This window comes from Myxocyprinus asiaticus, chromosome 21 (assembly GCF_019703515.2).
Source record: "Myxocyprinus asiaticus isolate MX2 ecotype Aquarium Trade chromosome 21, UBuf_Myxa_2, whole genome shotgun sequence".
Classification (NCBI taxonomy): Eukaryota; Metazoa; Chordata; class Actinopteri; order Cypriniformes; family Catostomidae; genus Myxocyprinus; species Myxocyprinus asiaticus.
In genome coordinates this window covers 11,948,034-11,971,270 of record NC_059364.1, presented here as the reverse complement: position 1 = coordinate 11,971,270, position 23,237 = coordinate 11,948,034, and the positions used below count along the sequence as shown (strand labels likewise).

The following is a 23,237-nucleotide window of genomic DNA, read 5'->3' as shown; positions in this document are numbered from 1 at the left end:
CGAGTTGAGGTCAGGACTCTGTGCAGGCCAGTCAAGTTCTTCCACACCAAACTCGCTCATCCATGTCTTTATGGACCTTGCTTTGTGCACTGGTGCGCAGTCATGTTGGAACAGGAAGGGGCCATCCCCAAACTGTTCCCACAAAGTTGGGAGCATGGAATTGTCCAAAATCTCTTGGTATGCTGAAGCATTCAGAGTTCCTTTCACTGGAACTAAGGGGCCAAGCCCAGCTCCTGAAAAACAACCCCACACCATAATCCCCCTCCACCAAACTTCACAGTTGGCACAATGCAGTCAGACAAGTACCGTTCTCCTGGCAACCGCCAAACCCAAACTCGTCCATCAGATTGCCAGATGGAGAAGCGTGATTCGTCACTCCAGAGAACGCGTCTCCACTGCTCTAGAGTCCAGTGGCGGCGTGCTTTACACCACTGAATCCGACGCTTTGCATTGCACTTGGTGATGTATGGCTTGGATGCAGCTGCTCGGCCATGGAAACCCATTCCATGAAGCTCTCTACGCACTGTTCTTGAGCTAATCTGAAGGCCACATGAACTTTGGAGGTCTGTAGCGATTGACTCTGCAGAAAGTTGGCGACCTCTGCGCACTATCCGCTGACCCCGCTCTGTCATTTTACGTGGCCTACCACTTCGTGGCTGAGTTGCTGTCATTCCCAATTGCTTCCACTTTGTTATAATACCACTGACAGTTGACTGTGGAATATTTAGTAGCGAGGAAATTTCACGACTGGACTTGTTGCACAGGTGGCATCCTATCACAGTACCACGCTGGAATTCACTGAGCTCCTGAGAGCGGCCCATTCTTTCACAAATGTTTGTAGAAGCAGTCTGCATGCCTAGGTGCTTCATTTTATACACCTGTGGCAATGGAAGTGATTGGAACATCTGAATTCAATTATTTGGATGGGTGAGCGAATACTTTTGGCAATATAGTGTATCTGTGCATTCCCTCTGAACCAGTGTGTTGGGATTACAGTGAAATCTGACTGAGAGAGTTACATGGTAACTTTATCCGGTGGACTGACCACCAGAGCATCTGAAGCATTTCACACATACAGAACACAACAGTCATACAGGACAATCACGTACATGGAAACTTGTCAACTAAAATACTTACAATAAAGGGAAGAGTTTGTTTCTGCTTTGAGACACTGGACATGATGGAAACATTGTCTTTATTTAAAGGTGAAGTGCGTAATTTCTGCGTCACCAAACGGAATTGCAATCCATTTGATTGTGCAAAACGTTCACTTTAAGTAACACAAATTACACACTTCACTTTTTAATATCAGTAGGCATAGATACTATCTTTTATAAGACAATGACACCACTAATAAGGCATTTTAAAACATCTTTTTTTTCCTTTTTTTCTTTTTTTTTTTTTTTACAGATTTATAACAGTAATCAACGTCAGAACATAGTTTAAAAGAACATCCAATTCCTTTGAACACTTTCAGAAAGAGTTCCTCCTTAGGAACATGCATACTTCTGTTTAAGTCTACAAAATTAGTATGGAATCCACACAGATTGGCATATTTAAAAGCTGTGGAATCTACTATATGTCTCTTTCTCTCTTTTCTTTTAAGCCGAACAGGTTCATCTGCATCCACTAAATCAAATAAATGTTCCACACACAGTCCAGAATATAACCCACGTGACCTCTGACACTCGGAATGCTGTGAGCGTGAGAGGGGCGTTGCATGCTCTACGGGCCCAAAATAGTTACAAAAATACTGTGTAGCAAATACCATTCAGTATATAAGACATTTAAATACCAACTATCAAACACATACACTGTTCTATTACACGACTTTATGGTGTTTGTTGACACCTGACAGAGATCTTTCAAACTTAAACAGCTAAAGTGACAGATCGATGTTATATTGTATAACCAGACAGTCACAAATTACAAGGGCAAAGGAGACACAAAGACCAAAACATATGAATAATCGGAAAACGTATCAATAAACTGAAATAAATATGATGTCATTTGATTCGTTGTGTGTTATGTGTTATTGAATGATTTTAGAAATTCAAGTTGGGTACAGTATATTTAGCTGAATGCAAGTTCTACTCACATGTTTGGAAAAGTAGCTACCGTATGACACTCTCTCCGATTTTCCCGTTGCACATTCAGTGTTGAATTTTTCCGTCGTCAACAAGCACAACAACAAATATAAACTGGTATGGAGTTTATATCACTGCGTGTAACGATGTGTGAAGCGCGTATATTCCCCCCCCGTTCCCAGCTGAGCTCACCAGGAGATAAGTCCGGGCGGCAGAGTGTGTGTGAGTGTAACCTGATGCGCCAACGGGGGTCTCTAATTATAACGACCACTCAGAACAGCACACATAACTGCAGGACTTTAGCAAGGAAACTGAAATGAGTAAATTGAGACTGTTTATAGGTCAATAACCCACTGAAAGCTTGACAACCATGACTTGCCCATTCTGCACATAAATATAATTACAAATAGCTATAAAATGAAGTAAAAAAGGGACTCTGATATGTAGGGCCAAGCTGTTACACGGAGAAGTTGTCACAAGGGCTATATCAATAACTATAAAGTTTAGAGTCATAAAAGTCTAATTGCATACATTTTGATTGTTTAATTGCTAATGGCAGTTTCCCATTCTGACAAGTTACTCCATTTGTGTAGGGTACAACAAAGCTATAGCCCCCCAGGGGTAAAAGGAACTTTTGATTTTATTTTCTCCCAAAACACCAAACAGCAACAAAAACCACCACAGCACTTTCCCTAACATCTGTTTGTCACTGTGCATTGCAAAATTGTCCTGATACATGAGGTCATCGCGTGCAATGTCTTAAGTTTGATTTTGCGGTAATATAATATTTAATAATATTTTAAAAGTAACATATTTATGTAGGCCAGCTAATGAGAATCCCTGAAATTATCACTATTATTTTAAGACAAAATACTTATTTGTAATTTTTCAGTTTTGTTCAAGGTGATTAAATTAAACGTTTTTAATAACTGTCCAATAAGTGAAACAATATTAGTAAAAAGCCCCCTGCTGTAGGGGCTAAAGGCCCCCATAAAACACATCGATTCTCTTAAGTGGGGCAAATTATGAAAAATGTTCAAAGTGGGCTCACATTGACTAAACCAGACACAATGGAGATTAATTTGTTTAAAGAATACTTGAGATGTTATGAAATGCCAAATGTAACTGAAATCAACAGAAAATGTTTAAGCCTTTTCTGATGTGGTTATATTGTTACTTAATTTCTTACTCAAAAATGCATCTTGCTGTTTCAAAAGTATTTGCGTTAGTTGACAAATTTTGCCCTATAACTATTGTCCTTATATTTACACGATTTCACTGTAAGTGTGGGTAAAAGGCTCCCTCACCACTTTTTTTTTTAATGAATTTTAATCAGAACAACGTTGAGTTATTATTTCTTTTCACACACATTATGTTGCTCCATCAATATTCAATAAACAGAAATGTATTTTTTCAATCTTGATACAAAAAAGAAAATGTTCCTTAAGGTGTGCCTTTAGCCCCATTGTACCATATATTGGGGCAAAAGTTCAACATGTGTTCAGTTATTATTATTATTATTATTATTTTATATATACATACATATATATATATATATTTGTCTTAACTATCTCCCCCCCCCCCCCCAGTGTAATAATGGTGAAATGTTCATATATATTCACGTTAACTTGAATATAGCGATCATACAGTATAAAGAAGTGAATGATCACTATATTGTAACTATTTATCAAATCAAGTTTGTTCTCTTCAGTTTACTACAGACCTTTCAAATTTGACCACCAATTGTCACTGTGACATAATTTTAGAAAACTCTAATTTTAAGTGTTTGTACTTTAAATATTAATAAACAGGTAGGGGAGAGTGGGGTAAGATGAGCCAATTTTTACAGATGTTGTCTGTTAAACAAGGAAAAATTAGACCGAGGTAAAATAAATAGAGCTACAGTACCTTTGTTTCAAGGTGTCTGCTATCACTTGATATTATAAAAATGAGTCTGTGAAAGAAAGCCACAAACATATGGCCTTTTTAAAAACTGTGATCCATTGGGTCAACTTGGCCCAGGTTAGGGGTAAGTTGCTCATGGTAAGTGGGTAAGATGAGCATCTGGGGGTAAGCTGACCAACTGAATTTTTCCAGTGAAACACTGATTTCAACTCCACAAATATTGTTTTATCTATAATTTCTCATCTATAATATATTTACTTATTAATCATAATCTCCTACTTTCCCCTTGTTTAACCACCAAGGTTTGTTGTTGCATGTAAATGATGGAATGATTTGTATCAATCACTTAGCATAGACTACATTAAATACCTTAAATCTTTGCCAGATTTTTTTCTTTTTTCTTTTTTTTTTTTTTTGCCCCATATTGAAGATTTTGGAAAAAAGCACCTAGCTTATTGCTTCTGGGCTAATATTGTGCTAATCAAATCATGGGTATTTATACACTGGATATACAACATTATGCATGATATGTAATTTTGTACCTGAATAAATTTGCTTTGGCACAACAATTGGTTAACCTCAAATGTAAAAACATTTCTTTGGCCAGCAAAAAACACTTTTTTGCATAAAAATATACCTCTTGTCCCATGTGCTTCTCCTGATCACAGCCAGATAAAGACTATGGATACTTTCTGCTTACAAGGTCACATGACATAAAATTTATACAGTTGCTTAGATACACGGGGTGGGTCAACTTACCCACAGGCTCATCTTTCCTCAACACCCCTAAAGTATTCTGTATTGCATATAAACAATTTTGTTTTCTCTTTCTACTATGTCTTTTACCATTTGTTTTTCTTTTAGTCCTGTTTCATTTTAATTTCCACACAAAATACTAATCCCTGTATTTGTCATGATAGTGATGACTTAAATGTTTGGAAATATTAATCAAACATTCTCCATAATTTACTGGTCCTAGATCAGTCTAATTATTATTGTGTTGAAGTTTCTGTGTGACCTGGCAGGAAATGGTTATGTGTTTAACATACCCGTTTGTCACTCATGAAATCCACATATTTTCAATATTATTTTTAACTCTGCCTTAATTAAACTATCTCTAGAAGTGTAATAAAACTCCATTTGAACAGAAACTTAATTACAAAAGAAATTAAGTCAGCAAAAATGTCATCCAGGCCCCTCAGGCATTGTTGAATTGTGAAAACCCCAGTTCTCTCTCCCTTTAAAAAAAATAAAAATAATAATAATAATAAATTCACACACTCAGTTCCTGATTTTGCCACATTGCTGCCATGGTAAGTATCTAACTAAACTCTGACTGAATGGAGCCTGAAGCTTCATTTAACCTGTCCTGACATCTGCCTAGTTGCAAAATGGATGGATGGATCCATGAATAGATGAATAAATGAACGCACGGATTAGAGGATGAAAGTGCTTCTCGCTGTTTTTCCGTGTGGATAACTCTGAACAAAAAGAGGTTCTTTCCTCCTCATTAGGTTAATGGCTGTACGGCTGATGTACCTGAGAAGCAGGTAATGCGCTCACAGATTCCAGAGCCTGAGGGGTTGGATCAGTCTCTACACTGAACACACACACGGACACATCGGCTCCTTCCCTATTTATCTTTAGTCTTATGTGACATCTCGTTATTATTGCTGGATGCGGTTAGCTAAAGGGGCAGCCCCGGTGTGTTTTAGGTGGGGTTGGCAGGGCTGTTTCTCACAAATGGCAGCTTTGTGCAAGTTCAGTGTCAGAGGTATTTAAGAAGCGATATCAGGGCTCGAAGTGTTATTTCTCGCTCTCTTATTCTCAAGAGTTCAGCCTGTACTGCAGCTGCCATCCAGCTATCTTTGACCTTTTTGAACCAGAGCTGACAAAAGACCAACTCACACACCTAAAGTAAGATAGGTGAGTTTTTTTATTTTTTATTTTTTATTTTTTATTTATTTTTTTATTCAAAAACAATTTAATCTTGCAATCTATTGGAGCAATCTGACCTTGTCATGTTAACTTCCCATTTTAAAAAATACCTGGTGGTCTAAATTAATTAACTGTAAATGAGATACAGAATACAATCAATAAAGATTTGTTTGAAGACTAGAATGGAGGACTGGAATAAAGCTCAACAGTAGGGTTACCGAAGTAAAAATGGCATTCAAAATCTTCATAGCAAAATTGATTTTAAACAATAACAAAGCTTTTAAGACAGACCTACCATGAGCTCCAAAGCTGTTAATAGTACAGTATACTCTTCTGTTCTGTAGAACACCCACTGAGATCCAAAATCACTGGTAACAGCAATGGCTCATCTGAGATCAGGAGCACAGCGGTGAGAAATCAGTTTACTCATGGATCATTACAGAAATGCAAATTATTAATAACTCTGATTATAAGTTGTATAATTATGTTAAGCAAGAGTTGGCTTAACTGCTTGTTTTTTAAGTAAGAGCACCAATGGAGCATTTAACATTTGGGCCTTTGACTTCATCAACATGAACTCTAATTTTTTTTCCCCATCTGTGTGTGGTAGATTTTCTCCTGCAAAGATATGCTGTTTTACTCTGGTATTTTGGTTATGTTTTGGAGCGCATATTGAGGCTTCTGTGCTCAACCTGAAGCGCTTCATTGGCTGTGCGGTGCGGGAATTCACCTTTCTAGCCCGTAAGCCTGGCTGCGGTGGGCTGCACATCACCACTGATGCCTGCTGGGGGCGCTGTGAGACCTGGGAAGTAAGAGCATAACTGTATTACTTATTTTACTTATTATAAGTGTGTGTGTGTGTGTGTGTGTGTGTGTGTATATATATATATACACACACACACACACACACACACACACACACACACACACACATACATATATATATATATATAGACAGACAGAGAGAGAGCGAGAGATGGATTTAATGTATAGAATCTCATGGTTCCCAAGAATCCAAAGAGCATTGTGATAAATCCTCAATCAAGATTATATAAAAACAATCAGTGTGTTATAAGAATTTTCTTGTATTTATTAAGCATTGCTTTAAAATTATCTCCAATATCTAGCATATCTACTTAAACCCCATACTTATTAAACAATCACAAAAATTATACACAAGACATGTTTGTGTTTAATACAAGGACAAGGACAATTTATTTATAGAGCACATTTAAAAACAACAACAAATGTATACTGAAGTGCTGTACATGAGCAAATAATACAATGAATTTAGAAAAAAAAAAAAGAGATTAACACTAAATACAATAAACAACACAATATACATTCATTCAAAAACCAGAGAATATAAATAAGTCTTCAGACGTGATTTAAAAATGTGAAGAGTAGGATCAGATCTAATGACCAGAGGTATGTTATTCCATAGTCTAGGGTGACTATGGAGAAGGCACGATCCCCTTTAAACTTCATGCATGAGCGTGGTGTATGCAGGAGAAGTTTATCAGAGGATCTGAGAGTCCTGGAGGAACGATGATGACTAAGGAGTTCAGAGAGATAAGATGGGACTAAACCATTTATAACTTTAAAAACAAATAAATCTTAAAATGAATCCTGTATTGGACTGGTAACCAGTGAAGACATGCTAGAACAGGTGAAATACTTTCCCTCTTCCTTGTTCCAGTCAGTAAACAAGCAGCTGCATTTTGGATTAACTGCAAGCGATACAGGGATGAATGACCAAGACCCACGTACAGGGCATTACAATAGTCTCGGGATGAGATGAAGGCATGACTAACTGTCTCCAAATCCTTAAATGAGTGCAATGGTTTAAATTTAGCAATCAACCTGTGTTGGAAAAAGCTGCGCTTCACCACAGCACTTATTTGTTTTTCAAAATTTAGAGCCAAGTCAAAGATCACACCCAAGTTTTTAGCAAAGGGGTGAACATTTATTGACAGGGTTGCTAGACTGCTAGTGATATCAGAGACAGCGCTAAGGAGGCCAAATACAACAATTTCAGTCTTACTCTCATTTAGATGGGAATGTTTCTTGCTGTCCAGCATTTAATATCCTCAAGGCATTTAACAATGGCAGAATATGAATCTTCTGAACTAAGTGGGACATACAGCTGTGTATCATCAGCATAACAATGATATGAAATGTTATATTTCCTAAAAATAGAACCCAGGGGAATCAAATATAAAGAAAATAAAATAGGGCCCAATATAGAACCTTGAGGTACCCCACAAGTGAAAGGTACAGAGGGAGAGAAAGAAACACTCAAAGTCCTATCTGAGAGATATGATGTAAACCAATCTAAGGCTGTGCCATTAATACCAACTTCACACCTAAGACGGTCTATGAGAATAGTATGATTAACTGTATCGAAAGCAGCACTTAGATCAAGCAGCATTAAAATTGCAGGTCTACTAGAATCCAAGGTGAGCAGTAAATCATTCATCACCTTGAGTAGTGCTGACTCTGTGCTGTGACGAGCTCTAAAACCAGATTGAAATTGATCTAAAATGTTGTTTTAAGATAAGAATGAAGAGAGCTGATAAAAAACAAATTTCTCCAGGACTTTTGATAAAAATGGCAGTTTAGAAATGGGCCGGAAATTATTAAGGTTGGTAGGATCCAAATTTGGCTTCAGTACATACTGTACAGAAGCAGCCCAAGGATTTGACAAATTCACAAAAATGTATATGAATTCTATTAGTGTTTGCGTTTAGTTTATAAAGCATTTGTATATTAGTTGTGTTTGTGTGATTCTGTTTCATTTTCACAAATGTAGCGGTTTAAAGCACATTGGGAACAGAACTCACTTTAACCCAAATAATTACTTTCTGACTAAAGAAAAAAAAAATATTTTCCTTTGTTACTCCTAAGCTCTTAAGAGAGAGGCAGAGAACCTCTTGGGCTGATTGCTGGAAATTAAAGAGAGAGAAAGAGAGAGCGAGAGAGAGAGAGAGAGAGAGAGCGAGAGAGAGGGAGGGAGAAAACAACAAATAGAGGAAAATGGTCCACACATTTGCTACATCAGGCCAGGTCTCAAGGAGAGTGACATTGTACTGTATATTGTGTATGTGTATAGAATGATAGAGACACATTTTCCTTCTGGGCCAATAAAGTATATTTCAATTTCAATTGACTTTCAATAAAGTGTGATTGGTGTTGGCATTTGTGTTGGAATAATCTCATTTGGGAGACTATTTGACATTGGATGTGTCTTTAATTAAAGACACAATGTTAAAAGAATATTCTGGGTTCAGTACAAGTTAAGCTCAATCGACAGCATTTGTGGCATAATATTGATTACCACAAAAATATATTTTGACTCGTCCCTCCTTTTCTTTAAAAAAAAGCAAAAATCTGGATAACAGTGAGGCTTTTACAATGGAAGTGAATGGGGTCAATCTGTAAACATTAAAATACTCACAGTTTCAAAAGTATAGCCACAAAACTTAAACAACATGATTTTAGTGTGATAAAATCACTTACTAACCTTTTCTGTGTAAAGTTATTGCCAATTTTACAGCTTTGTAGCCATGTCAATGTTATGTCAACAAACCCTAAAACGACTGTAAAAAATTGCAATTTAAACAACTTTACAGCTTAAATACTACATGAGTTTTAACAGAAGAATGAATATAAGTGCTTTTATAAAACTATAAGCTTCACATTTATGCCTTTAAACCCTCCAAAAATTGCCACCATTCACTTCCATTGTAAGTGCCTCACTGTAACCTCCATTTTTGCTTTTTTTTTTTTAAAGAAAAGGAGGGAAGATTCTAAATATTTTTTTTGTGGTAATCAATATGATGCCACAAAAACTTTCGATTGAGCTTAACTTGTATTGAACCTGGAATATTCCATTAATAAATATTAGCATTTGAAGCTGCTATTAAGAGTAGTCTATCTAAAACATAAATTAGTGCACAGATGAAAAATCATTTTTATGACATCAGCTTCTACTTACCTGTCAATCACTGCAGAAGCCAGTTCTGGACCCGCCCTTTATTGAGTCATACCAGCGAGTGTGCACCTACAATGAAACTCGATTTGTGACAGTGCAGCTGCCGAACTGCTCCGCGCATGTGGACCCATACTACACCTATCCAGTGGCTCTCCGGTGTGACTGTGGGGTTTGTCTCACCAGTACAACTGAATGCATCACCTCCGTCTGATATCCAGGAGAAACCAGCCTCCGCTTTTGTTCTTTTAAAACATTGATACTGTTGAGAAGGGTACATCACTGTGTGGGCAAAAATAAAGTTTAGCAGTTCAATATACATGTGGGAGAGAGAGCAACTACACTTTCAAATGGTCCATGTACTTTTCTTTCTCATGCTGTTGTTATTTTCCTCCTCCTTTTTTATCTGAAAAGAAACAAATGTAATAAAAGTGCAAACCCCACACCTGTGGTCTTCTGTCATAAACTGAAAAACAGAACAAGGATTCTTTTAGCCGTATTGACATAAGGCATACAAGTACGTAATATAAAATAAGTTAATGTTTTATAAAATAAGTTGTGTGAGTAGATGGCAGAGGCAATGGTTTGCCTTGTGACTTTGACATGATGAGTCCATATGTGCATGTGTAATACAGTGAGGGAGAGAGAGATAAACTCTTCCAGATGTATCAGTAGGGTGCCCAATCCCCTGCTCACAGTGCAAATGCTGCTTTCATGCTGACTCATCTTTTAATGTAATTCATGGTCATAGACCTGTATTTACCATCTGCTCTGACTTTCTCTCTCTATCTCTCTCTATCTCTCTCTCTCTTCTCTTCTGAGTTTCTCTAAACTGCCAAAAAACACTTATTGTATTCTGACCAACACTAACACATTCACACTCTGTCACTTACACACCCCTACTGCCCAGGCAAGGCCTGAGACTAAAAAACAGTCACAGAGTTATGCTGGCCTAATACAAAAAATTGCCTGCTGTACTACTAAGTTCTTAAATTTTGATTTACACTGTACTTTGATAAGACCGAAATAGCAATTTTTATATTGCTTAGGCAGCGGCATTAAATTTAACAAAAACAAAATATATAAATGATACCGTAGGGGTTTACAGTAGGTGGTTTCAAAAAATATGTAATGCTATATAATAATAGAGACCTTGTGTCAGATATGTCGCCTACATTAGAATGCGGTGTTGGGTAAATTACTCAAAAAAGTAGTCCACTACAAATTACTAATTTCTTCTCTAAAATTGTAATCAAATTACACTACTCATTACTTCATGGAAAAGTAATCACATTAATGTAATCTACTTACAAAACTTTCAAATGACTTAAAAGTAATTATATTACAGCAACTAAGTACTTTGTAATCAGATTACACCAAACACTGCTTAAATGGGATGGCCTGATGTTGTCGGAACTTTTCTCATTTAAAGTCTATGTATATTTATTCACATTCAAAAGCAAGCCCACAATGCGACCAGCCCATTCTCTCTTTTTTATTTGCGAATCACACACATACAGTACACATACCCATCTTATGAAAACCTATGAGAGCATGGGAATATGTAATTTTCTCATTATCAGCGTCTTGAAGCACTGAAGGCTAAATTCTTCCAATGCTGCATTACTGTGAGATCACATGTACCAGCAGCAGTCCCTGTATGTTGAATTATTTAAAATCTTGCTAATGTGAAAACGGGTGTAAAGTAACGATTACAAATACTCATGTTACTTTAATTAACTACTTTTTCCCTGTAACTGTATACTGTTATTGTATACCTGAGTACATTTTAAGTGCTGTAACTGTCTAACCAGATTTGTATGACTTTCTTTCTTCAGAACACAAATTAAGATTTTTAGGAGAATATTTCAGCTCTGGTCCATACAATACAAATGAATGGATGCCAAAATATTGACGCTACAAAAAGCACATAAAGGCAGCATAAAAGAAGCCTAATCCACGTGACTCCAGTGGTTAAATCCATGACTTCTGAAGTGATATGATAGGTGTGGGTGAGAAACAGATCAATATTTAAGTCCATTTTTGCTAGAAATGTTTCTCCCTGCCCAGTAGATGGTGATATGCATGAAGAATGTGAATCACCAAAAACAAAAGAAGAAGAAAGTGAGAGTTAAAGTGGAGATTGACTGAGCAGGGAAGAGAATTTCTAGCAAAAATGAACTTAAATATTGATCTGTTTCTCACCCAACCTATCATATCACTTCTGAATTCATAGATTTAACCACTGGAGTCACATGGATTAGGCTACTTTTATGCTGATTTATGTGATTTTTGGAGCTTCAAAATTTTGGCACTGATTCACTTGCATTGTATGGACCAAAAGAGCTGAGATATTCTTCTTAAAAATCTTAATTTGTGTTCTGCTGATGAAAGAAAGTCATACACATAGGGGATGGCATAAGGGTGACAAAATAATGAGAGAATTAAAATTTTTGTGTGAACTATCCCTTTAAAGCCCGATGTGGCCCCTGTAACAAACAACTGCTCTACCGCCTCTATTGTGCGGGACATGACGTGCCAAGTGACCCTGGTTTTTTAGTGTTTTTTTTTGTTGTTTTTTTTGCATTGCTTGCATTGTTTTGAATATGTTTTATGTGCAACAATAACTCTCTCAGTCGGCATTAAGTGAAATTTAGACCCTGCACGTAAACTGATTTTAATGTAATTCTTTCATACATTATATTGAAAATAACTTTTTTATCTTTTCATTTCTGTAATCATGTCGCCCTTTTATTTATTATTTTTTTAATCAGATTCATGTAGTGTTTACAGTATCATAGGTAAGTGATGTATTTTAAAAGTTGACAGTAACAAACACCTATAAAATACCTATATTCTTTATTATTTCTGGCAAACAGCCATAAAAGGGAATGTAAATTACAGTATGTGTGCTACATTTTTAAATTGCAACCTAGAGTTTTTATTATAAAGAGGCATAGCTTTTGCAACTCAGTACTCAATACACACTTCTCATGAGTACTTTTAAATGAGCTACTCTTTTACTCTTACTTGAGTAGTTTTTAGGACAGGTACTTTTACTCTACTCAAACTACATTTTTAAGATGTAACAGTACTTTTTCTTGTGTATGATTTTTCAGTACTCTTTCCACCCCTGTGTGAAAATGATGAGAGAACATTTTCTTTTGCTTCTCTGGTATCATAATGTGCAGCAGATTCACATGATTATTACCTTTGTCATTATCACCCTCAGCACGGTTTGTTATGTAACACATTGTAGGTCAAATTCAGCAACTTATGTACAGGAAATTACATTTACTAAAGGCCAACAGCTGTATATGTTTTGCTTACTTCCCACAAATGTGGAGACATGTTTGTCTGCGCTCAGATAAATGTGGTTTCTCACCAGATAGGGGCAGAAATGCTGATCTAAGAGATTTCTAGAACAGTGGCTCTCAACTGGTTTTGCTTCAGGACCCAGATTTTACATTGGACACCAAATGGTGATCCAACACAGTAACAAAATTATTTATCGTAAAAAAGTAGACAAAAATGTCCATAATAAATGGGCCAAAATAGACATGGCTCTTGACTTGTCATCAACCATAATTGGTTTTTTTTTTTGTGTTTTCTCATCCCATTTAAATGTTGATATGCCAATTTATTTTGCAATCCTTACTTTGCATGATTATATAGTTAGTTATATAATTTATGATTTGCATTTAGCACTGTTTTTTCCCTGCTGTCCGCGACCCTATCAGAACAGACCTGCGACCCATTTTTGGGCCGTTACCCACCAACTGAGAACCACTGCTTTTGAAGACCTGTGTGTTCTCGTAAAATGTTATGTTATAAAACAGATAGTTCCAGTCCTGGATGCTGAACGGTCAACATAGATTTGAGTCGTGCTAAAATACACAATATTAACCTTTTTATAAAAGCAATAAGACACCTGAGAGACTTGAAGTACAACCCCCTTTAGCGATGATTATATTCACAATAAAGCGTGGCCTCTAGTACCTTATTGTGCAATTTTTAATAAGTGTCAACCTCTGACTATCCAAGCAGTTTATATGTTGGGTTTTTCCCAGTGTTGCTCATTTTGTTTCTATTAATACTTTTGATAAGTGTTGTTCTTGGTGGTTTCGTTGCTACGGTAATGTTGCCATGTACGGTATTCACCAGCATTCCCAGAACTGTCAAACCCCCAAAGCTGCCTTTGTCCCAGATTAATTATCAAAATTACCCCCTGTCATATCATTTCCAGTCAATTAACTGTCAAATAAACAAAATGTAAATCTGTCCCAGCTCATAGACAAGACAAACTCTTTCAAAGGACTCAAGGAGTTTGAGCTGAGCTGACAGGTACAGATTCAGCCAAATAAGGTTCTAAAAATGCACTGTGCAATCTTCTTTCACAACACTGTTTTCCTTGCTCTTTCACCTTTTTATATGAATTAAATACTTTTTAAAATAATATTATTTTAAAATAGCTATACAGTATATCTTTTAAAAAGCATAATGTAAAAAGTATGACACAAAATAACGTATTAATTTAAAAGTAGATAAAGTCCAGAAAAGTGTGTTCATCTCTGACTAATGGCCATACAGAGATTTGCAGACTACTTTCCTGATGCTCTTTGGAAAGCTATCTTAAGTTTACACTGACATCAAAATTCAGTATGCTCTTTAAGAAGGGAAGGTACGAGATAGATGGACAAAGAGAGCTTTCAATAGACAGTGTAAAAAGGAAAACACTTACAAAGAAGGTGACAAAAAGAGACTGAGAAGAGTCAGAGAGAAAGGGATATACATATACAGAATGTGTCTTATCAAGCTTGAAATTAAGGTTTTTAGATCTCTCTTTTTTAGATCTAATGTAATGTATCTGATGATCTTCTGTAGTTTGCAGTATATATCAACAGTGCAAAACAGATGGAATGATGCTTCACTTCAGACTGACCAAATCCACTAAGCCCTATTGTTTCCTGCCCCCTCTGGACTGTCCTATCGATTACTTTCAATTATTTGAGGAGTGTATGTAACTGTAAACAATATTTCTTTGTGTGTGTGTCAGTTAAGAGAAAATAAAATGACAAAAAGTGAAATGGCATAGCAGAGACAATTGCGGATCTTTAGCCAACTCAGCAAAAAGTGAGATAGAGAGATTAATGGATAGTAATAACAGAATAATAAGGGCTTGATGCCAAAGTTTTGCGCAGCTACCTGAAAATTTACTTCATCCAAGAACTTCATCTCTGGTTTCTGACGTGCTGGTTTGAGTATTTCTATAACTGCTGATCTCCTGGGATTTTCACACACAACAGTCTCTAGAGTTTACTCAGAATGGTGCCAAAAACAAAAAACATCCACTGTGGGGCAGTTCTGCGGACGGAAATGCCTTGTTGATGAGAGAGGACAACAGAGAATGGCCAGACTGGTTCAAGCTGACAGAAAGGCTACGGTAATTGTAGTGAGCAGAATAGCATCTCAGAATGCACAACACGTCGAAACTTGAGGTGGATGGGCTACAACAGCAGAAGACCACGTCGGGTTCCACCAAGAACAGAAAGCTACAGATTATTGAGAGCAAAGGGAGGCCCTGCCCAGTTTTAGTATTTTGTTTATAATAAAGTGCTCAGTGAGTATATTTATCAAATAAATTACAATCACGGTTACAGACTCAAATTTATGGTTATGTTTAGTTATGGAGTTTGGTTTAGGGGTTAAAATGATGAAATATATCACGAAGACGCATTCTGGACCCGGAAGATTAACTGTCTTCCGTCATACACAACGGGGCTTTTTAAGTTAAGGTTAAGGTAAGGAGTTTGGATTAGTGGTTAAAATTAGGAAAAATATTATGAACCCGTGTTCGAAACACAGAAAGTTTCTCTTTCATCCAAAATGGTTAGTTTTAGGGTTTGGGTAAGGTATTACACTTCATTGTTAGGTTTGCCTTTGCCTCCACACACATTTTGTTTAACAAGGAAGAAACAAAACTTCAGGGTCTACAAGGACACATGGGAAGGTTAAGCGATTGGTTGGCGTATAAGTTGTACGTTTTCCTACGAAAGAAGTCTTACGATTTCTTTAAGAATTCACCATCTCGTACTGTTCTTATGAATATTTATGAGATTGAGTTGGCTTGTTCTGTATTTCCGCAACTTTATGAACTCAGACGAATCGGTTCAAATGAATACATTAACATATTACTACCCACACATAGACAGATATTCAGTATTAAGAATCTTATCCTGCCCAATCACAGTGAGGTAATATGTATTATTTATAAACATCAGATGAATTAATGATTAGAGCAAAGTCTGGCATGACAGTCTGAGCAGCACATTTCAGCAGAATTTGTTTTGTGAATCTGTCATAATGTAGTACAGGCTTTGCATTAAGGCACAATAGCAAAAACAGTCCAAAATACTTTAACAGTCCAAAATAATAATAATGATAAAGTGATAATATGACAGCTTTAAATGATACAGACCTTATGAGCACAACAAATTCAGATTTGGTTCCATCACTGCCATGTAGGTCAATGTGATCAGGCCCTGTTCATGAGAATGAACTGGTTCTGCTGAAGAGATGTTCAGGTGTTTTTAGATTTGTGAGGAAATCTGTGAGCATTCTAGTCCTAAAATCTTTGTTTTAAGAGACAAACAAAAATTACGAAATCTCAGTCTGTGTGCACAGTCGTTCATAATGTTACATTATGCTGCATAAAGTTGAAGAAAAGTGATTAATTCTTGTTGGTTTTTTTGGGATTTGTAGTTTAGTCGGGTATGTGTTTTATTGATTTTGTTTGAATGTATATCTTGGGTTTTTTTATGTATTTTTTGTATTTATTTTATTTTGATGATTTAATTGTTGGTGACCACAGTACTGGGGGTGATAACGTTAATAATTGATTCAGTTTTTATATGTTGTGTTTGTATGTTTTATTTTTGGAATCAATAAAATTGTTAATAACAAAAAAAAAAAAAAAAAAAAGAACCCTTATTTATTTTATTTTTTTTAAAGAAATCGAGCAATACATCCAAACTATTTCACCTTCAAAGAACTCCAAAGCCTTTAAGATAGTAAACCTGTGCTACCTCTTTTATTTTGTTAAACTTTGGTTTGTAATACATTATATTTGTATATTTGGTGCTTCTCGCTTATATTTGTATGTACTACTTTTATTAAGTTTGTACATATGTATGTTTTTCCTTGTTTTTTTTATTGATTGGTTGATTTACTATTATTCATTAAGACTGCATATAATACAGTCATTCAAAACCACAGAAAGAGAAGGATACAGTAGTGAAGCTGCATTTCAGGCTCAAAAGCTGCTAATGGTTAGAAAATAAAGTGAAACAAATCCCAAAATGCATTAATGAGTGGAAGAGAAACTAGGGAAATAAAATTATGATTCTGTCCTGCAAAATCTCACCATTCCTGATTTTTATTTTATTTTTATTTTTTTAAACGCAGACAATGAAAAGTAACAAATGCAAACGGATCTCAGTCAGACATAAAAACGAAAAGGTTAGTCCTTCACATACAGTATGAAACTACATTAGTAAACACCGTGTATGTGAAAGTGAAGGTATTTCATGTCAATATGGATTATATTCAAAAATTCAGAGGAGGAAATAATATTAATACCAATTATAGAAACTTAAAAACTTTGCTGTGTATGCGGACATAAATTTGCTTTATAAGTTTGTAGTTTCTGTTAAATGGTGTACATGTAAAAGTAATGGATTAAAGACATGGTCTTTATAGTCTGGTGTGAGTGGAGTCCATACTGGTGTAAATCAGGTTACAATTAATAATGAACTGAGCCAATAATTTATCATTCATACATAAAATTTCCATCTGTTGTTCTATAAATCATCTATACAATATGTACCCTACTGTATACTGTATAGCCAACTATGAAAAAAATAAAAATAAAAATACAAAAGATCTTGTGATGTTGTCTCTGAATTATGCTGTTAGCAGGACTGCCTAAAAGAATAAATAAATAAATCCCTGTCTTATATCCTTAAATAATATCACACTGATGTTTAGTGCAGATTTTTCTTTCGGTTTTATCTTAAGAGTGACATTTTGATCCATTAAGGCAAAGTTATTGTGTGCTGTGAATGTCAGTCATGCATACATAATTATCACAAGCCACAACACATTCTTTCTCAGTGAATTGTCATGCTACATTTTGTCAAAAATCTGAATGTTCATTAATGTGAAATTTTCAAATATCAAGACAATCAATGGTCTCTTTCATTTACACATTGAAAAAAGCCAAAAACTTTCTGTGAGAATAAATAGATTTGCATGCAGTTAACTGCATAATATACAAGCATTTAAATATAAAGTCAAAATTACCGACATCATCAGGATTTTACATTTTTGGCAAGCCAGAACCCAGCTGGACATGCAGAATATACACATTGACAAAAGGAAAAATAATTTTAAAACATTGTCTAAAAATTTCCATAGTTCCTGCATGAGGTTCAGTGTGCAAAAGGTTGGAGTGCTGATTTCAATCTTGTAGCACTAAAACTAAAACTGCTTTTGTTTTTTATTAAGCAGCAGATGCCACAGTACTCTGAAAGCTTGAGAATTCTTGTCTGTCCAGAAACCAACTCCTGTTAGAGATGTTCAGTTGATAGCTTTATTCTCTAAACCCAGGAACTAATTAGCCCAGGAAACCAACACAAGCTCCCATGTAAAGGTTCCACTCTAAGCTTTGACTGGGAACTCAATGGATGCTCCAAATTTGGATGCTCCAAAAACACCCCAGTGTTTCTACAAATGCTCGATGCTGTCTTTCTCCTATGGTGACACCTCATTCTTTTCAGAGTCCGGTGTTCTGAGTGTTGACTCTGGGAAGCTGTCCTGTGGTTTGAGTTTTGATATGTGTGTTGGGGTGGGGTCTTGGCTAGATGGGGCCTTGGATTGCTCTACCAGCAGCCTGAGGATCTCTCCAATCCGTTCCTCTAAAGCTGCCATTCTCCCGTTTAGAGCCTGGATCTCTGTCCGTAACTCCAGCCTTGCCTCCTGCAGTGAAACCTGGAATGAGATCTCACAACTGGGAAAGAAATCATGGGCTAGCCCTTCTCCTCCACCAATTCCAGGTAAGGGACTCTGTGGTTCGGAAACCCGATCTAGTCTCTGGTCGCTATAAGTCAGGCCACTATCCCAAGAATCTGTTTTGTGAAGATAATGTTTTCGGGATCCCTCAACCTCCCCAACACTTTCTATCTGGATTTTGACATCCGGAGAAAGACGCTCCATGGAGATGGCTTTGGTGGTGTTGTTTAATCCCTCCTTCCTCTCCTCCTCTGGAGTAGAACTCGGGGCACCCATGTTGTTTTTTAGTCTCATCCAACCACAAGCGGTTCCTGCCGGTTTGGCCCTCACTGTGTTATTCACTTTGCACCGATTTGCGACCTGGTCACCACTAGCAGGTTTGAGTTCCATGATGTCACGGTTGTTCTGCTTGACAGGGTCACCCGGTTTATGGTAGGCAAGGCAGTTCTGGATGGGTGTGATCTGGGAGATGGTGACCACACTGCTGGCGGACCCATTCTGAACTGCATGCAGCGAGTTCTGCACGAGGGAACCGGCAGGTTTCTGCAGAGTTGTACGTGTAGACTGCCTGCTGCCGTGTCCATGTGATTGAGTATGCAAATGCTGCTGATTCTTCACCCGGTCGAGCTGGACTGAAGCTCCCTGGTTACGGAGCTCTTTCTGCTGTTTAAACTTCTGGAAAAGTTTTCGGACAGGGTGATCCACAGGAATGGTGAGCGGAACCTCATTCTTGGAGCGCTGCCTCTCCTCTTCCTCCTCCTTCACATCGCTGATCTTACGGAATATGAACTGGAAATGGAGACAGGGAATAAAATCAATTAAACAGGAAATGGCAAGACTAGGAAGGAATTGTGGAATCTTCAAAACCAAACATTAACTTGACAGTACATAATATTTTGCTGTAGTCTGATCCCAATATAATGTGTATAAGAATTAGCAAAGTCTTTGCAAAAAAATTGCTGTCATATTAATAACTGTTACTTTAATATGCTTTCCAAATTTCATATTTTTATGTATAGTGAGTTATTAACACTGCTGTTGCGATTCTTGCCAAAGATTTCATGGTACAATATTCTCTCTCCCTCCTCAAACCCTGAGGACTTTCTGTATTTTGACATTCAAAGGTATATTTCATCAGTATTTGTGCTCCCTGGGATTTTAACACATGATCTTGACTTTGTTTGTGCCATGCTCTACCAATTGAGCTACAGGAACGCAAGTTGTGGATTTGAGAAATAAAAATGTAAATAAACCAAATATGTTTTTCATATAATTCAAATGTACAATTTGAGTATTCAACATCAAATTATCAAACCAATAAAAAAAAAGGTAACATAAGAGGAAGTCCACTATAAAAAGGTATCATTTAACATTTAATCATAGGAATTTAAGCAAAAGAGCATAATCAATAATGTATGATGTGTGAATAAAGATATTAAATAGATTTAAGATTTAAAATATACATGTCTCATCTTTCACTCCTGCAGTCGCACTAAAGCTCACACTTTGTGTTTTGCAAGGTCTGCTCACAGAATGCCTGTGTTTGGAGATATGAGCTTAAATTATACATCTGTTGTTCTCTTTTCTCTGATCTTAAATTATACATCTGTTGTTCTCTTTTCCTCCACTTCTTGTCTTTTTCCTGTCTCTCTTAGATCCCATCTTATCTCTTTTTCTTCTCCTGAAAATCGTTATTGATTTATTTAAGTTCTTCATTGAAATTAAATTTTGGTACTTGATTAATTTAGTCAAGCTGATTACATTCATTTACTTGTGTGACTTACCCCCACGATACTGCAAATGACAAGAGCACAGATAAAAACAGGTAAAAAAAAAAAAAAAAGATTCTAATAAAGTTAGGAACTGGTTTCTATTCTGTTCAAAGGAAACTGAATAAACAGACTTAACATTTTTACATTTATAAAATGATCAAACTTAAATCTATTTAAAGCTGCAGTCAGTGAAGAAGAGAAAGGGGGACGGGAAGAAAAGTGATGCATAGTAATGTAACACATTACTTCCCATAAAAAGTAACTTTTTAATTAATTTTGTTACTTTAAGTAGTAACCCAATATTCTAATGAGTTACTGTATTTTTAAAAGTAACATTCCACAACACACTGTACAGTGCGAGTGCAAAGTAGGTTCATCAGCACTGCGTGTTTGAGTCCAGTCCCGATCTGCTCTCGAGCTGCGGCCACACATGCGCTGCACATTTAATTGGGTAGCGCTGTTTTGTCACACTTTTTGAGTATTTTTGGCTTTTGGTGTTTTACATGTGCAGCAGTAAATGACAGTGCTTGATCGTCCAACTACTCGACTGACCAGACCACCGGGAAACATCCCGGTGCTCCCAATGGCCAGTCCATCCCTGTTTACAGAATTGATGCCAAACTGTTTGCCCCCAGAGGTGGGCAGAGTAGCCAAAAGCTTTACTCAAATAGAAGCAAAAGTAATAATGTTAAAAATTACCTGAGTAAGAGTAAGAAAGTATCCAATAAAAAGAATACTCAAGTAGTGAGTAACTAGTTACTTTTACATATAACGTAATGGGTTGCATGGGTAGCTCAGCAAGTAAAGACGCTGACTACTACACCTGGAGTCACAAGTTCAAATCTAGGACGTGCTGAGTGACTCCAGTCAGGCTTCCTAAGCAACCAATTGGGCCAGTTGCTAGGGTGGGTAGAGTCATGTTGGGTTAACCTCCTCTTGCTCTCAGTGTGGTGCGTGGTGAGTTGTGAGTGGATGCCATGGAGAATAGCGTGAAGCCTTCACACGTGCTAGGTCTCCGCGGTAACGTGCTCAACAAGCCATGTGATAAGATGCACGGGTTGACGGTCTCAGACGCGGAGGCAACTGAGATTTGTCCTCTGCCACCCTGATTGAGTCGAGTCACTACGCCACCACGAGGACTTAGAGTGCATTGGGAATTCCAAATTGGGGAGAAAAGGGGAGAAAATAAATGTGGCGATATGCACAAAGAATTGAATCACCAAAAACACAAGAATAATGTGAAAGTGGAGATTTATTAATAAAAAAGGATTTAAATATTGATCTGTTTCTCACCCACACTTATCATATCACTTCTGAAGACATAGATCTAACCAGTGTCATTTGAATTGCTTTAATGCTGCCTTTATGTGCTTTCTGAGCTTCAAAGTTTTGGTACCCATTCATTTGCATTCTAGTATAAACTAACAGAGCAGAGATATTCTTCTAAAAATCTTTGTGCTCAGCAGAAAAAAAAAAAGAAAAAAAAAACCCACACACATCTGGGATGGCATGAGGGTGAGTAAATTATGCAAGAATTTTCTATTTTTTTTTTAATTATTCCTATAAGGAGATGTTAGACAGAATGCTAAACTTAATCATCATTTACTTTCACTGCATGTTTTTGTTCCCCCCTCCATATTATGAAAGGGAATGGTGACTGAGACTGTCAGTCTCTAACATTCTGTATAACATCTTTTGGGTTCCACAGAATACAGAAAGTTTCACAGGGTTGGAAGAACATGAGGGTGGGGAAATGATGATATAATATTAATTAAAGGTGAACTATCACTTTAAGAATGCTTCTCAGATTTGGATGAATCTGTCAATTAGAAGAGAAGTTTGGAAACCTTTTTCTAATAATTATTATGGTGAAAAACGTGAACAATGTCACACAGTCCCAAGTTATATATAATGTTTAATTATACACTGAAGCAAGATCATGCTTTATTCATGCCCTCTGTCGTTATTTCACAGCTTTTTACGTCCTGCATGAATTTAATTAAATGTAGTTCCAGCACTGTCAATGTCGAAAGAATTTAAGTAATTAGATATCTACACTAGGGGTAAATTACACCTTATCTCTGTGTTTGAAAGCTTGTTGTCCATAAGACAAAGCTGCCCACATCTGTCAAAAGCTGTGCACATGCCGACCTTGAACGTGCAGATATGCTCACAATTGCGACAGGCAGGGCAAAACATTTGCACAACGTGGATTTTTACAAGGATTTATACAGTAGGCACTGATATGTTGCAGCATTGATATAAAAATGCAAACCTAGAAACTGAGGTCATAAGAGCCCACAGTTACTGATTCATGCTGAAAATGAGTATCACCATGACACAGACAAGCCCACATTGTCTAATTCTCTAAAACTCACTGTGTTTTCTTAAGTTGGAGCTGCAGTTTTAATCTTGAAATAAATCCTTGTTTTGGTGTAGCGAGTTGACTGTCGACTCGAGTGACAGCGTGCAGCT

At 36.6% G+C, this 23,237-nt stretch overlaps 2 protein-coding genes across 3 annotated transcripts in view; one reads left to right on the top strand and one right to left on the bottom strand.

Moving 5' to 3' along the window:
• The first annotated feature begins 5,674 nt into the window (after window positions 1-5,674).
• Window positions 5,675-10,358, top strand: gphb5 (glycoprotein hormone subunit beta 5). 2 transcript variants are annotated; one of them, XM_051647386.1, is made up of 4 exons: window positions 5,675-5,909; window positions 6,275-6,339; window positions 6,541-6,739; window positions 9,944-10,358. In XM_051647386.1, exons 2-4 carry the CDS (start codon window positions 6,311-6,313, stop codon window positions 10,133-10,135), a joined length of 420 nt encoding a protein of 139 aa, XP_051503346.1. In that variant the 5' UTR covers window positions 5,675-5,909; window positions 6,275-6,310; the 3' UTR covers window positions 10,136-10,358. The 2 variants fall into 2 exon arrangements, with proteins under 2 accessions (XP_051503346.1, XP_051503345.1); XM_051647385.1 differs by having other exon boundaries at window positions 5,676-5,918.
• Window positions 10,359-17,346: 6,988 nt separating this feature from the next.
• The window catches only part of LOC127411635 (potassium voltage-gated channel subfamily H member 5-like), a 67,646-nt gene continuing 61,755 nt past the window's right edge, over window positions 17,347-23,237 (bottom strand). The window contains exon 11 of the mRNA XM_051647334.1: window positions 17,347-19,779. Within this exon, the coding sequence (XP_051503294.1) occupies window positions 18,733-19,779 (1,047 nt within the window). The 3' untranslated portion in view covers window positions 17,347-18,732. The remainder of the gene's footprint in view (window positions 19,780-23,237) is intronic.